Source organism: Notothenia rossii (genome assembly GCF_949606895.1).
Source record: "Notothenia rossii genome assembly, chromosome: 2".
Classification (NCBI taxonomy): Eukaryota; Metazoa; Chordata; class Actinopteri; order Perciformes; family Nototheniidae; genus Notothenia; species Notothenia rossii.
This window is the reverse complement of record NC_136904.1, coordinates 18,180,595-18,198,142: the sequence shown is the minus strand read 5'-3', so window position 1 is coordinate 18,198,142 and position 17,548 is coordinate 18,180,595. Positions and strand designations below refer to the sequence as shown.

Genomic DNA, 17,548 nt, shown 5'->3' with positions numbered 1-17,548 from the left:
ACATTTGAACTCTCCTTTGATATGTGCAATGCATGATTATGTACAAGCAGGCCACTTATAGTACTTTCCCCTTCAGTTTCTGCACTTCTCTCTGCACACAGGAGAAGCTCTTCCTCATTCGAGTCAACAGGGAGTACACCATGATTTGTTGGCACAAAGAAGATACATCTCAGACACCACTTTAATAACTTTCATCCTGCCGGGTTGGTTTTGTCTGTGCTGACATCGCCTCGTTATCAGTTTGACAGACTGTCAGGCCAGAAATCAAGTTTCACGCAATTGCCGATCAAAACACAACGCTATCTCCCATAAACATCATGCATCAACCCTCACTGGTAGAATTAGAGTGTTGCCGCCCACACAAACATTCATATACAAGCACACATGTTCAGACAGATAAAATCAATGGTTGCCTTCCTCCACATCAGGAAGAGCTGCACAGTATCAGGGCCAATGGAGGAGTCAACCCACTCACAGGATATTCAATTGCAAGCATGTACAAATTCAACCTCTCTCTATCTCACTCATGTCCGCCTGGGATCAACTGCATTTACACATGCACCTTTGGGCAAGTACTGCTGGTGTGTGCACACCCACACACAGACCAACATAGAATCACACTCTGTGTCACATAAAAACATGATTTTAGCCACACAAAAAAACTCTAAAAGCAGCTGGTTTTGTGAATGAACTGAGAGGAGAAAATGGCTCAGAGTGCACGTCCTTCTTTCAAAAATAAATATGGATTAGATAACTCTTTAAAAACAAACATTAGATTTACATGCTGATAAAACCCTTGAATGGTTGTGAGCATCTGTAGCATCATGGAGATAAACAGGGAATATTTCACAGCTAATGGAGCAAGTCTGGAACATTTTAGGGAATAAATAAATGGATCTGGTATACTGTACGCCTACTTAAACATGCCATTCCTGGCAATTTAGTAATATATGTTGAATTTGCTGTGACTGGGACTGTCTGGTGCTTCCAAATCCCTTTAAAATGAGACAGAATCAGATAAGAGGCATGCAATTGACTGTGCAGCTGGGGGAGGGGAAGTGAGAATATTAACCCAAGAGTCTCAGTCCATCCCTTCTTCCTCAGTGTTAGACATCACCAAGAGAAATCCACTCAATACGACAGCGAGAAACACATATATCAAACACAGAGAGCTGTCAGTTGTCCTCAGGGGGGATCCAGCCGTGGCAGCAGAAAAGCTGTGTGTCTTGGGGCCATATACTGTAGAAATATATATATATTTACAGTCTGTCTGTCTGTGTGTGTGTGTGTCTGTGTGTGTGTGTGTGTGTGTGTGTGTGTGTGTGTGTGTGTGTGTGTGTGTGTGTGTGTGTGTGTGCGTGCGTGCGTGCGTGCGTGCGTGCGTGCGTGCGTGTGCGTGCGTGCGTGCGTGCGTGTGTGTGTGTGTGTGTGTGTGTTGTACTTTTTTTAGTAAAGTATAGTTTCCTCCCATGGCACACTAGCAGCTTACATACAGTAACATAAGAGCTTTGTAAGGAGATGTCAACATAAAATATGAATTACACTACCAGAATTTTCTTTTAATCTAACATTCTTTTCTGCATATTAAGACGAAGAAAAACAATTATTTAAGAAGATCATTTAACATTTATTTCCACAAAGTCTACTTCTCAAGGTCATAGGAAGAATTTACTTTTATCAAGGTTTAAAATCCTTTTCAACCCTTCATAGAAATGGGTGACACTAAGGCCTGTAAGATGGCTTTTGATTGTGTTATGGGGGAATAATGAAATAATATGTGGCATTACAGGCCATGGGGACGCAGGAAAGTGTGGGACTGCACCCTGGAAGAGTGTGTTGTTTAATGGACTGCCTGTCACACAGAAGAGTACCTTTGAAACAGATGGTTACCTGAGTGGGAAAGGTCAGTGACAATCTTTTCTTGCCCTTTTCTTTGCCCTTGCGTCATGCAGGTTTTTTTTAAAGGAGAGAATTTGACAGCTACCACTCAGGATTGCAAACAAAACACTTAAGCTTGTCATTGGAGCAGGAGGTAGAGAAAAAGCATGACACTGATGGTCTGCGATCGTGGAAATTGGACCATGATTGGTTGTAAGACGTCAGTCTCCCTAGGCTGTGACAGCGTGCACAACTTATGTGGGACCATAATAGTGATCTATTGTTGACTGACTCATTGTTATTGTTGTTGATGAAAGCTGCCAAGGTGGGCTGCACTGCAAATTTAGAGCTTGATGGAATGGGGGCAGTCTAAAGTGGCATTTTTATTCGCTTCCCCCAGGCATCTTGCAAAGAACACAATATTTTCTTAAGCGATACTTAGATCCGTTATACAAGGTTTTTTGTGTGAAAATGTTTTTTTCATACTAATAACTCCTGAGATATTTTTGATACATGTATAGAACTCACCGTTGAGGCAGCACTTAACACTCACATCACAATAATTCCAATTACAGAGACAACCCTTCTGAATGCATTAAAAGCCTTGAGCTGCTGAAAGTGTCTTGTTAATTGTAATTAATAAATCCACAGAGAGAGCTAACAGGTAAGCTTCTACAAATCTTTACTGAAGTGTGGATTAGCCTTGCACCCGTGTATAATTTGCTAACAGATAGCTGTATCGATATGGTGGATTACTATTGCATCTAAAAGTCCTGATATCTACAGATAACTGCATCAGTAGCGGGTCACAGAAAGAAAATCTAACAGTTTGACTGTGTGCCTAAATACTATGCTCTATCTATGTTATTTTTTGACTATCTTGATATACTAGTCACATGCTTTTAATAAATAGATCGCTGTAATCTAAGTGTGCAGTTAAAAATGTGGTTTTGCATTAAACAAGAGCTGCAACCATTGTTCTCATCTCATCACTTCACAGCTATGACACAGGAGGTGTGATTACAGAAACTAATAACTCCCTTAATGTACTTGTGGAATATGAGGTTGTATAAAGATGTACCTGATAAATGAACACCCTATCCTTTGTAAAAAACCATTACACTCTTCCTTTCTGCCAATCCCTGAGACAAGGCCTTTAGGAGCCCCTCTTAATTGATAATTAAACTATCAAATTGGTTGCATATCCAAACTCCTGAACACACATATGCATGCGTTAAATATAAATGTATTTGGATTCTATACCTACATGAATTACTTAAGCATAGTTTTCATAATGTGTGACTGATTAAATATTGCAATTCATTACTTCTTTTAGATGATTCTTTATTTACTTTTTTTGAAATATAATACCCTTCAGCTGTCTTGTAAATAGCCATTTGTATATTTGGAAGGATTATTTTAGTTGTAGCCATACTGTCAGTACTGTGTTAATATAACATACGGTATGAAGCAAATAGAAAGAGTATAGGCTACCTTTATGTATCATTCTGTAGAGATAACACATACAACTGAGAGACCTAGCCTATATAAAGTATATAATTTACAAAATGTAAAATGAATTGTAAATATTAAGAAACTTTACAAAATGACAATCATTCAACTAGTTATAGTTTATAAAGTAGCCTTTCATGTTGATAATAGTTGAGACTTTGCGAAACTGCTTAGTTGGATGCTGTGGGCTGTTTCCACCCTGATTGCACCAGGTGTATCTCTGATTGTTGAGCCTAAAAGCAGCTGCAGCGCTGCTTCCTGATGTAACTCCACAGCTTTGCTTATACTCTTGCGTACTTCCAAACCCTATTTTTTGCATCAGCCCTATGTTTTGGTCGCTTCAATGCCAATGTAAGGAAAAATGTATTCAACGCTCAACTTCTCCACTTTTGACGATTCCAACCTGTCGGCCCTCACAAGTGTTGACCCTCATAGACTTCAGGAGCAGACACACCGCTCCATTAAAATAAGCATAATTATCGTTTTGGGTGTGATGATCACTTTGGGAAACATTGCAGTTCTCCTGGTTATTACTTCATCCGTGGCTGGTTGGTCAAAGAACTCTAGGTACTTCCTGCTCTCTCTCACCGCTGCAGACTCTGCGTTTGGGCTGCTGGTCATGCCCTTGAATCTGTGGGTGAGTCTGCTAAAGGACTACACCGAAGGGCCAGACGCTCTTTGTCACGTCGTGGCCTTTTGCAATGCCACCGTCTACTCCACCTGCATGTACACGCTGGCCACGATAAGCCTGGAGAGATATATTGCAGTGTTTTACCCTCTGCAATATTCCTCTCTGATGACTAGAAAAAGGACCCTGCTCCTGATTGCCTTTGCCTGGTGCTTCCCTCCCTTCCTACTGTTGCCAATATCATTTCCAGTTGGGATTATCGAGGTTCATTTTTCTACCGCATCCCTGGTCTGCAATCCGTCCTACTCGACAAATGTTGGATACACCCTCAGCTTGACATGTCTGATATTTTTCCCCTGCTCCATCATCATGACACACGCAAACCTGAGAGTGTGGTGTGCTGCAAAGAGACAGAGACTGAAGCTAAGCAAATACACATGTGCGCGTCGCAGCAGACACAATGTGGCATCCCGAGTGCTCGTGCCTGTGATGGCAGCATACTACGCCTGTTGGACACCTTGCATGGCAGCTATGATCTACAACGGTAAGCATTGAATGAGTGGACATAAACATTAAAAAAAGAAGTTTTAAAGTTATGAAAAGGCCTTCCATATAGCCTATAGATGACTCCCTTAATCTTCCCTAATTGTGTAGAAGACACCACGATTGGAAATGTGCTTCCAATGTATAGCATTCAATTAATTAAAGAGTATAACTTGGTGGAATATATCAATCATGGCTGTCCTGGTGCAACAATTCCCTGGCATCATTTTTTTTTAAATTAAAATGTTCCTGCAAATTCCATAGTGAGAACACCTTGTTTGGCTCCAGTCTGCAAATTAACCACAATTTGACTACCTTTCACACTCAAATAGAATGTTTTCTCTAAGAAAACAAAGACAAATGGTTTCGGATCATGGGTGAATGTAATATCTTAAAGAAAAACAGAGAATGTAGCTTATGCATCCTGTTAGTTTGTGCCATATGTGGACTAACTGTTGTAACAATATGACCGTTGCTGATTTGTATAACCACGTTCTTCAATTATGTAGTTTAGGAGTTTATATCTGAAGCTCCTGATGTCTTCCTGCAATTCATCTTACAATTAGCTACTGAGCAGTGGCTACCTAGGCAGCTGAAATGTTATCATAATTGTAATAATATATATCTATTTTTTGTATTCTCTTTTTGAATAAGGGAGAAAGCCCTAAGTCAAAGTTCAAACAGTGATACTTTACCCTTTTTTATTATTTATTTACTTATTTCAGCTATGACTGTGCAAAGAAAAATGTCTGTCAAAGGTATTTAGGTATTTCTGGGCATCACTATAACGATGCAAAGACAGTTTCATGACTACGGCCTTTTTTTTTAAAAGGATTTTTCTAATTTCCTCGACCTCGTGCTGTCTTGGAGTAATTAGGACTGAATGTCGTGTCACAGCTGAATATTTATAGAAGTGAAGACCTTTTCCAAAGAGGGCTGTAATTCATCTGATATGAATGAAAATCCCTGCAAAATGAAGCTGACAGTATTAACTTCAACTTCAAAGTGTGCTGCTGTCCAAATGCTACGGAGCCTCACTGTAAAGTAGTTTAATTCGCTTTTAAGCACATACAAGACAATGTGAAATCATGTTTATATCTCCTTGTAAATGTACCTATACAAATATAATCTCTTATCTGTTTAAGACAGACTTTTGACCATTATCTCATCACACTTGGATTGGGCTTCTGTAATAGCATTGATGCTTGAATGAACCTAACATCTATTGATGATCTCCAAACTGTTTTAGTCTCCCAGTATGCTTTGGAATAGATTTAGCTGATTACTCTTAAGGCTCTTCATGGCCTCTCCTTGCTTTATCTCTGACCTTTTTAGTCACGTACGCAGTAGTAAGGTGTAATCCCCAGGTATAGAGGTATTCTGTCAAAGATTGGGTTTAAAACTGAAGGAGACAGAATGTTTGCAGCCAGGGACCAGAGGCCTTTGAACAATCTGCCTGAGGACATCAGTCTGTGAGGCTGAGTCAGTGATTCCCCTTTTTAAACATACGTCTATAGGAAATACTTTCCTGATTCAACTTGAGTTTTGATTACCTTTTGAACTATATTAATATTTAATGTAGATATTTTTATCTTTCCTACCTTTTTTCTACACTATGGATTTATGACAGGTTTTATTTTGCTCTCTTTGTGTATAACTTTGTATGGTGGAATTTGAAAGTTAGTAAAGATTATTATTATTATTATAATTATTAGTAGTGATAGTAGAAGTCTTAAATCCCCATGTGTTTTGCCCCACAGCGGTCTCAGGAAGCAGTGTACCAGAGTGGCTTGAGTTTGTGGTGGTGTGGCTGCCTACCTCCAATGGTTTCCTCAATTGCATCTTCTACTTTTGGATAAACCGAAGCTTCCGCAGGAAATTCCACCTTGTGCTCCAGAGGATGCTTCTGACCCTCTGCCCCAAACTGGCTGACACCCTTGGGTGCTGCAACCCTTCAAATACCGATTTTGTGTTGGGAATTACAGATAATAACAACAGTGTCCATGAGCGTTCCTCCAGCGTATCCTCCACCTGCACACTGTTGTCTTTGGCTTAGGATGTGGGCACCTGAAGAGCAACACTGGCATGGTAAGGGACGGGGTCAGTGACCTTTGTATTGTCTGTCTTTTGGATACTGAGATATAGGTCTGATAAGTTGCAGTGCAAATGGGATGGCGCTAAGACAGGCTATAATGGCAAGTAATTGAACTGTACAGTCTACATCATTGTAATTTGAGTTATATTAATTACATTCTACTTTTTATATATTTTTTTTATACATTTGCAGTCTTAAGATAGTGTTCAGTTGAGTGGGACACAGGCTCAGTATAGAACTTATTTGGATTTTTTTTTGTTTTACTCATGCAAACAGTATTGCCAAGATTAGATTTTTTTTGTCTTAAACCACTTTTTTAGTTGTTTTATAGTTCGCCATATACCTTGTCTGTGCGTCAGAAATGCCCACCATTATTCGGCATACAGCTATATAATGAGCCTTATTTTAAAGTGTCAGTGGTTGCATATTTAGACTTGTTGCCTCTGTCAACATATTTCACTTCAAACATTTGAGGATATTCAATTATTTCATCACAAGAAACTGATATTTAGAGTCCTATTCATATACAAATATTTTTCAACTAACATCACTATCTGATTGCGAGCACTTTGAGGAGGGAGGCCGTCTACCTCCTTTCCCTTCAAACAGTGCGTCTAAGACCTTTGCATATAACAGATGGGAGAAGTTAACCTTTAAGTCAAGGGATTTCAATGTATGCAAGGAGAAAAGTAATTTGCAGCCACACTGTAGAAAGGTCAACACATTTGTGCCGTCAAGAGATAATTTGGGTAACTTCTGAAGCTGCGGTTGTTTATTTTGAGATATTAAGCCCATGATCCTCTCAGTATCTTCTAATCCAATATGAAATTGGTGATGCCCATGTCATGTTTATCTTAATAGGTTTAACTGCCAGAGTGAAGGTTTATTTACATTTAAAGTTGATCAAGAGTAATGTTTTCCCCAAAAATCTAAAGAAATTGAAATTCAGAAACATTTTATACAACCTTTTTAGCCCTTTGTGTTTCTGCTTGGTGTCACCATCGTTCATGTTAGTGCAGCTGCAAATGAGTGTCCTCTAACTTGTGTAAATTATGTGTATACTAAATTATGTAAAAACAATAACTGACTAAAATATTACCTGTGTATTTATACATGTTATGTTTCTAAAGTCCACATTTTATAATGATTGAAAAAAATAACATTTGATAATGTATTGGTTTATGGATAATCTGTGAAATAAAGCATCATGCCTTTGAATTGTGTCATCACTTTTTAATTGCATTGTAAGCATTGACTGAAAAATAATACATTGGAAATGGCATGTAATGCATAATATAATAAACTATTAGACTAATAGTTTATTATTTATTCAAAGTAATACTAATTTAGTATTACTTAAAATTACTTGTGTAATTAAAGAATAGACATCTGGGTCAGCACAAACAAAGTGTTCACCTCAATCAGTTTTACATCTTGTAAAGTGTATTCTGATGCAGCATTTGAATTTGATTGTGTGATTAGCGCAATGCCATGTTGGATAATAGATTGAGCCAGTGGTAATGAGTTAAACAGCATTATTGAAATTAATCAGAAAATGAGAATATAATGCTTTGGCTTCTGAATTTGTATTTAGTACTTGCATATTTATATAAAGCAGTTGTAACCACATGGTCTATGTACATTAGTTTAATTGTTTTTACATTCAAAGGCTTTTTTAATATTGATTTGGTGTGTTGTAGGGCTCCAGGATACTTGAGTAAACATATTAATTTAAATGGCTCCTCGGGAAATAAAGGTGTTTTCTTTTTGTGAGGGTTTGGTGTTTTCAGTGAACCTTTTAGGCAGTTGTCAATTCCTCAAACCCCTCTCCAGATTTCCTTTCCCGTCACAACATTTGACACCGTCATTGTGTTTCTGTAAGCAAGTGTATCTCGACTTTGGTATCACTGTGTGCCTGAAAACAAATAAGGATTTGGATTGTAATATCATCGTAAGTAAAAACAAATATGTGTTTAACAAAAAGGTAAGCTTTTGGAATGATTCAAACCTCTTTTCAGGCATCGGAGTTTTTCATGCAACATCTAGAAGTGTTAGTCCGGCAGCCGAGCAGGTCTCCCAGGACCCTGGAGTGTAGTGCATTAGAAGCCTGAGCTCTCCTTGAGGATGAGTCCTTAAAAAAATGACAAGCAATACAGTCATGGGGAATGATGTCTATCTGAAGGCTTCATGTATTCCCACAGATACAATAAGCTGTCTCACAAAAGTGCATCATTCTGTCTGGTCATAACTGCTGCAACAACATCAAGGCTGACGTGGATGTAAAATGGCTTTATGAGTGAAAAACTAAGAAAGAAACCTGCAACAGAGATCAGAAAATGTCTAGAACATTGTATTAGGCTTGTAGGCTTGTATACTAAATTAAGTATACTTAAATAAATAAAGGCAGGAGTGTCCATATATTTGTCTCCAGACATGATTTTAAACCATCTCATTGCACGCAGTCTTGATCAGTGTCACATTTTCACAGTAATAATGTGAACAAATCATAGATGCCCGTTTAAAGAAGTTGTACTGCCACCTTGTGTTTTTACTAAGTATTGCATGGCAAAACATTTCCATGTAATCATCATACATAATGTGATTGAATATTGTTGTGCTAAATTGAATGAAAGGCATTCATTTGACTTTTTTTAGCTATTACTCAAAGATTCTCCTGTTTGTTTTTGACTTGCTTGTGATGATGCACATTAAACTAACGAAAGTATGTTTTTTTTACATTTAATATTAGAGTCTTATTTCAATTAAACTGAAACACTTCATTCTAATTCTTAACAATTCATCAAATTATGCAACAAGGGGGCATCAAGTTCTTGAAATGTCCTGGCCTGATTTAAATTAGGATGAATCAATGGGGGTTGATTTGTGCTGCTGCAGTTTGCTGACTGTGAGGGCTCTTGTGAGAGCTGCAGATGGGAAGGCTTTTATTTCAATCACTGCGTCCTGATCCTCTCCACAGGGAAAGCAGCTGAGGGGAGCAGGTTTTTCAGGACTCGAGTGTTATTCAAGTGTGCTGATATCACAGAAATGGAAAAATAGATCAGGGTAAACGTATGTATTGTATTATTATAATTACCAAATGATGGAGAACCATAATGTCGTAAAGTAAGCTGTCCTACATTTGATCACAAATATTTCCTGTTAAGCATAATAAGCAATGTTACTATTATTATTATTATTATTATTATTATTATTATTATTATTATTATTATTATTATTATTATTATTATGTTGCCTATACCCCCATTACTATGTTACAATAGTTTTCAAATGAGCTTTTTGGTCAAAGTATAAATAATCACTAATCTACTGTGGCCAGGGCCGTGGGAAGTAGGGGTGCTGAGGGTGCTGCAGCACCCCCTGGTGGAGGACAAGGGGTCTGCACTTCAACAAGATATAATAAAAAATAAAAAAACGAATTTTCAGCCTTGATGTAACAACATTCATAATTAAGTAAAGATAACACCCTTTTTTTAACCCGGTTACATTTTCCATTTGCCCTGTATGATGGGCGCTGTAGTGATGAAAGTGGGGGATGTTGGCTTAGCAGGCGCCCGCAGCTCACAGCCAAAGTGAGAGAGATAGAGAGAGGGGATACCGCGGGGATACCGTGGTACCGGCGGGGATTGTTGTTAGCTTCTGCTGCGCTAACGGATATAAGAAGCTGTTTCTACAATAATGTGGAGGGAGAGCTCTGTCCTGTCAGACTGAGAGGCTCAGTGAGGTAAAGGACTCTGAGGGTTTGGATAGTTCACTTTAGTCTAAGTTATCTCAGTGAGTATCAAACGTTTTGATCACAATTTATGTAAACAAATATTTCCAAGGCACACCTTTTATAATTATTAGGATAAATAAAAACAGGTTTGAAATCATTCCAATTTATACTATAGGACAGTAAACCAAAAATATAGTTTAAAACTGGAGAGATTTAAAAATATAAACACAAATAAAATAAGTTACATTTATTTGTTGTTGGCTATGGTAGGTTATTGGAAATGTTCCCATGTTAAGTAAGCAAACTGATCTGTTGTACCCTCTAGATCAGTCTAGTAATTGGGTGCTCAAAGTGCACCAGATTGAAGCATTTGACTTTAAAATGTTAAAACAATCTTCCCGCGGGGGCACCCCCGGACCCCCCTAGAGGATGTGAAGTCCACCCCTCCAATTAAAACATGTTATAATACTAAATACATTTGAAGCCTTGTTATATAAGCTGTCCACCATGTCAATATGTTTCTCTTTTTGTAGTGTATTTGTCTTTTGTAGAGGTTTTTCATTGCCAGCATATTTGTCAGAACCAGCCCTGGTGTCATCCCCACAGCACCCCCCATTTGAAACATGTTCCCACGGCTATGACTGTGGCCAAGAACTGGTTTGAAAAGTATAGCCAGCTTTAGCATTTTTCATGTGTTTCACAACTCTTTTCAGATTAGCTGCCACATTTACTAACAAAGTGCTGACTGTGTGAGTGGACTTGTTTTATCTATGGGCGTGTTCCTTGTTCACATTTTGCACTCCCATTACGCACTATGTACATCATCTTTTTTTAAATAATATATCCTGCTGCTATGGAAAATGTTGCACTCTCTTTTGCACTATAGGCTACATCATCTTTTTTTTCCATCTTTTTTATATATATATCCTGCTTACCCAAGTAAACGTTTTTTTGTGTTTTTTTATAAATCATTGAGTGCTCTTGCATTTTAATTTGTGAGTTGTGTATACCTCGGGACTGTGGGAAATAGTATTTCGATCTTTCTGTATGGACAAACATATTTTGAGATTGACAATAAAGTTGACTTTGACTTGTTCCCATGCTCATCCTGTCAATGCTCATTTGTCATTATTTAACATGTGTAATGTATTTGTCAGCAAATAAACCAGTTTTAAAACCTTTACTAAAGGTATATAGTTACATACAGACAGTATAGCGTGGACATTTTTGTTAGATCTGCAAAAGAAAAAAGAAAATGTACCTACGACACAAACCTGTATAATGTCAGGGGAGGGATTTTTAGATCAATTTTTCCTTGAATGGTGTAAGTAAGGGATAATGTGCAGCGAGGCGGTCATTATGGGTAAAAGAACACCCGACAGGCTGTTAAGGAGCCCGAAGCATACAGATAAATCGACCGGACTTCTTTCCGCAGATGTGAGCGTCCTTAACAAATATATTAACATGAATGTACTGTGCACAAACTGCACCACATATTCATATTTCGAGTCAATATCTTCAAATATGTACACAGTATTTAAGTGAGAGCAGCCACTTGTTTTGAAAGATTTTATTAAAAGAGGCCATTAAAGACAGGAAATATCATTTGAAAGACGGAAAATATTTGTCAACCAACTAGATTCTGCTGCACTTATTTGTTAGCTCATGTTAAAATGGCAGCAAGTTATGTCCAGAAATGTTTAACTTTTGTGAAATGACAGGTGGTAATCAGCTGCCTGTTTCAGTATGTTCAGTGAAAGGAGTGATTGTACAAATGCTATGCAAAGATCATATTTACCATTATATATTCTGTAGTGCTAAAACATGAACAGCAAACTCATATTTGTAAAGGTTAATTAACTAAAATAGATATATTAAATATGTATGCACTCTGGCTTGCAACACACATCAGATTTAATTTAAAATCTCTTGCGATTAGTACCACTTTCCTAGAACATAGATTTAAGATGCATTACATTGAAATACATTTGTGAAAAAGCAGCAGTTAAATAACAAATGGCAGAGTGAGAAACAATAACATTTCAAAACGGAACAATGAAAAAACAGATTTCTTCTTTCAAGGCTATTCACTCATCATTCACTGTCAGCAGTAGAAGTGTAAAAAATAGGACATGTCAGAATACAATCTACCTTAAATAATTATTGATACAATATAACTCACCACTATATCAAAAAAAAGAACAGACAAAGATTTGAAACTACAATTGCATGATCAGAAATATGCATTTGCAACTTAGCAATAAATGCAATCAGAACAGTGCCGAAATGAAATAAACTCCAGATTCCAATTAAAACAAAAAGGTAGCTGTAACAATGTTCACTTTATTCAAAACTAATAAAATGCATCGCAAGTGATATTTCAGTGTAAAAAATATGGTCATGGTAAACTATTATCCTGATCTCATTACCATTTTGCATACTGACGTCTCTTTTACTGTTTCCATTTTCTCTATCAGCAAAATCATGGGGTATGTATACAAGACTGTTAACATAACCGTTCTATTTTCAGGCAAATGGGTATGAACATACAAAGCCACAAATTGTTTTGATGCATATAATAGCTTAAGTTAATGACAATGTTAAACATTAATGACAACAGGCATAGTGATAATGAAATACAAATATAATAAAAGGCAGACAATTCAATTAAGTCTGCACTCTATGTAGATGGACAAGGACAAACTGCTGGCCTCATTTTGTTGTTGCAGAGACTCACAATTGTGTGCGTTCAGTACGAGGAGGTTTTGGTCAAAAAATTTCAAGGCCTCCAGATGAAAATAATAATATGAAAAAACGATGCCAACACTCAAGAAGACTTGGGTTCAAACACGTAGAAGCGATACACAAGGCCAACGACAGTCGCGACGATAGCAGGTATCAACCATGTGGTCCAGGAGCTGATGGGATAAATGAAATATATATAAATATAAATAAAATCACATGTTTATGGCTTATTTGTAATTTCATCGGTGTTTATATTGAACATTTTAAAGACAATTACAAATAAATATATCAGAAATATGTGAAAATCAAACATTTAGCCATTTATCAGATGAAGCAGTATTTAGTTGTGGGTTTGTTTTTTGCGTATTAACAAGGATTCGGCTGAGTAATGAGCACTTTCTACTTGCTTTTCTTCGTAATTTGTTAAATAGCCATTTCTGAGCTGTCAATAATACAAAATAGTATAATGCATTGATACACAACACAATTGAAGACATCAATTAGACTGGCACAATAATGACTCACCTGGACTCTCCTGATTTAGCGTCGTTTTCCTCCTTTAGCAGATAAAAAGACAAAAAAAAAATATTATGACTTATTCACAATCAAAAAATTATTTGTATAATGTTTGTAAATTCTGTTGCAGTTCAGATGAACCACGGGGCTTACATTTGGCTTCTGCTTTAATCTGTCATCCTGCAAAGAAGATAAATAAATTAGTATTACTGACATGTGTTGACTGACACAAATTATACTCATTAATATGGATTAAGACAGTATCTCAGGTAGTACATCAAAAGACAGGGGTAATTGCATAAATGACTAGTTTGAAACAGCGGTTACAAATGCTGCTAGTGATATATAAAAATTGAAACGTTGGGATATTTTAACACTAAAGACTAGGGGCAATGAAAAACTGCTTTCAATTTAAAACCAGTATCACAAGAATAAATGCAACCTTATCACAATTACATAGTATGATTACCTTCTGAATATAATTATCCCATCATACAATGTTTTCTTAATAATTAATGAAATAATAAGACATGGTAAATTCTATTTAAACATCCTTTAATAAACACTTTAACAAAAGAAACGTGTTTGAATGATCCATATTCTCTGTGGTCTAATCTCAGTTTCTGTCACTGTTTACTGTAGAGCAGGTTTTACTTTCTGTGAAGAACATTTTAATTCATGGTTAGTACAAATACAGACGGAGATCCCTGCCTATAAGCCCTATCAATTAAAGTAATTGTGGACAAAATCCAGCCCCTTTTGTTGTTGTAGAAATGTAATATGAATTTAAGCTGATGACACTATGAGTCTTCAGCAGTCTGAAAAAATCCCTTTGTGTTAACCTATCCCCGAGACAAGACCAGTTTAACATGTTGCTCTGGGGGGGGGGGGGGGCATTTTTGTTTTATCCCAAAGCAGACTTTGTTGCCTCAAATATTTCAAAATAAGGGATGGATGAAACACACATATCAAAACAGAAAAGCTGATACTTAGTGGGAAAATGTTTTTGTAGTTATATAGACAAATTCAAAATGCGGAACAATACACCTATTGCCACAATTTGATGTGTTTCTTTGGATACAAAACTCACGCTCACATGATCAATCTAATTGGTGTTACAGAACAATTAACATTGGATTTAGCTCCCTCAATTTGCTTATAACCATGTTAATCTCAAATTATGCATGGAACCATTTTATGACTCCAAGCTACTTTTGTGTAACAATTTGTTTGGTTCTTACCTATCTCAAATAGATCTGTAGACATGTATTAATTACTCAGTTTTTTCAGGATAGATTCAAGCAATGTTAATGATTTGATGGCAGTTTTCATTTGACAAAGGGATATGCACTGAAGTTAATAATACTTCAGAAACAGAATGAGGTCTTTCAGAGAGAATAGGGGCTGGATCTTACCATGTGGAGCTCCCCAACGTAGTACTGCAAAAGAATCTCCCTGGCATCTGTGGAGTGACCCACATCCTCAAAGCTCTCTGTGGCATCTGATCCAGCCTGCTCTATCAACACCTCCTCACCCCCCGGATGCTGAAATCATCAAATGGATTAAAGAGTTATTACAGTTCCTTATTTACACCATACTCAACATATTATACAGTTAACAAAGTTTTCAATTAATCCATATCAATAAATACATTCACAGAAATACTAGCTCAATAACTGGTATTGCTAATGACCCTGGTCACTTATCACAGTGTTGCTTAACGTTATCTTATCTTATAGTGGTATTAGGTAAGGTTAAGATGACCTGTGTGTCTCTGAAACAGTGACAATGAACAATGAATCTAATTATCCGACATTTTTACCATGACATAAACACTGTTGCTGCAAGTAATAATAACAATTGTAATTATTATTATTATTATTATTATTATTATTATTATTATGATAAACATATATATCGGTTCATCTCTACTACTAAGCAATAATACCTTTATAAAAATGATGGGCAACAGGTTAGCTACTGTTGTGTGTTAGACACCCCATTGACCTAACGTAAAATAGGCAAACAATGCAAGAAGTTATGAAAGTTTGCCCAAGAGAAACTCTAGCCATATCGATTGACTTGAGCTTGTGAAATCACACAAACAAAAACCCTCTACACTTTAAATGCCAGATAACGTTGTTTTAATTTAACAGTCTGCAAATATTTCACGTTAACTCATAACAGGGACAGTTTGGTAATTCCAGGAAGTGACGTCATTCTTAGCAGAATTAGGCAACCAAAGGTTTACAGCAAAAACTTAAAATATGACAGCAATGGTGATACAATTGTTTAAACCGGTTGGAAGAAAAATCTTTCTTACCTCTTCAAGGAAACCTGTAAGGTCATACACTTTATCGTGGATGATGAGCCATGTGTCAGTGCTCATGTTATGTAGCCTTATTTCTTCTAGTGTGTAGTATTTTACACCAGCTTCTACTGTTTGGCCGTTTCCCTCAGCGACAGTGTTATCAGCAGGTCCGCAGCCTAAAGTGTTGTCGTTCATTTCCTCGCCCATTTTAATGTAAACGTTGATGGAAATACTATACTAAACCGACAGAGCAGCAAGCTAACGCTAACTTGGGTTTACCGCTATGGGTGTAGCTCTATCTAGCTACAAGTAGTAAGCTAGTGGGTTACCCGTGCAAAAAAAGCTTCTGATGACACAGTAGAGGAAAGATGACAAAACAAATCCACACATACGCTAACGTTACAAAATGTAAGGAACTAGAAAAAAAACCTAACCCGGCACGTCAGGTCAGCAGACCGGTGAAAGAGACCAATGAAATGCGTGTTATTTTACCGTGAAGCACAAACACCACAACTGGCCAATGAAACGGTGTCCAATGATCGGTATCCAATCAGAATCGAGCATTTGATGATCATGAGACTAGGACATTTTGTAGTGTGATCAACTCTGCGCTGCCATTGCGCATACATGCGTGTCTCATTCGTTGTTTTATGCTTTTCTAACATTTTTATGTGGGATATAAAATAATAATAACATGTGGAATAATATTCTAGTTTCCATTGCACACATTCACTGCGAACCAATACACGATACGATACGAGAATTGAATTCATTTTTCTTTATAATCAAACTAATTTCTAATTTGAAAATAAATTGTGATAAAATACAGATTACATACAGCAAGGAATGCAACAATCGTCTATCATAAATTAATATGTGTAAATATATACCACATTCTGGGTTACACTACTAAATTGAATATCCCCTGGATATCCAGTAGGTCTACATTTAAAAATGCTCTCTAAATGTTGCATGTTTTTAAATAAAAATGAATTTGTCACACAGTGCAAACACAAAATGGGAAACAGGTTACCAGTAAAATACAATGTTCTTAGTTGAAGACCTACAGGGCTGGGCATGTGTTCTCATAGTTCAGAATTCTAATTGGACTGATGCATTTGAATTTTGATTAATGTATGGAACAAATACTGCGGTTAAGTGACATAGGTGACATGTATGGGAGAATAAGATGTGCTATGTGCCTCTTTCTTTGCAGATAAGGGGCCTGTGAAGCATATAAATCCTACTGATAAACACATACAATATTTGCCAATGCTTCAAACCAATAATTAACACGTAAAGTCTGGATTTCATCATAGGCACATTAATAATTTATCAAATGCATTAATTAAACTATAATCAAATAGTGTTGGAAGTCATTTGGAAAAAAATACAATATTTTTTAATAAGCAGCATAACTTTTGGTCATACAAACCGATCAGATAAAAATAAATGGTTCCTCTTGCAACAGCAGCAATAACACACAGTGGTATAAAGTTCAAACCCTGTCACCAACCTCAGCCCCACAGCATTCCTGTACACCTCTGCGCACCATGCCAAAGTCTGAATAGTTTGCCGGCTAATTCC

General features: G+C 36.9%; 2 protein-coding genes across 2 annotated transcripts; one reads left to right on the top strand and one right to left on the bottom strand.

Moving 5' to 3' along the window:
• The first annotated feature begins 3,588 nt into the window (after positions 1-3,588).
• LOC307030071 (adenosine receptor A2b) lies at positions 3,589-7,865 on the top strand. The gene is made up of 2 exons (XM_079666289.1): positions 3,589-4,562; positions 6,322-7,865. The coding sequence occupies exons 1-2, from the start codon at positions 3,752-3,754 to the stop codon at positions 6,615-6,617; spliced, it is 1,107 nt and encodes a 368-aa protein (XP_079522415.1). The 5' UTR covers positions 3,589-3,751; the 3' UTR covers positions 6,618-7,865.
• Positions 7,866-11,944: 4,079 nt separating this feature from the next.
• On the bottom strand, positions 11,945-16,460 carry cyb5b (cytochrome b5 type B). Its single transcript, XM_079666222.1, has 5 exons — positions 15,974-16,460; positions 15,066-15,194; positions 13,804-13,830; positions 13,660-13,691; positions 11,945-13,307 (listed from the first exon to the last, which is right to left on the bottom strand). Exons 1-5 carry the CDS (start codon positions 16,166-16,168, stop codon positions 13,217-13,219), a joined length of 474 nt encoding a protein of 157 aa, XP_079522348.1. The 5' UTR covers positions 16,169-16,460; the 3' UTR covers positions 11,945-13,216.
• Positions 16,461-17,548: the final 1,088 nt, after the last annotated feature.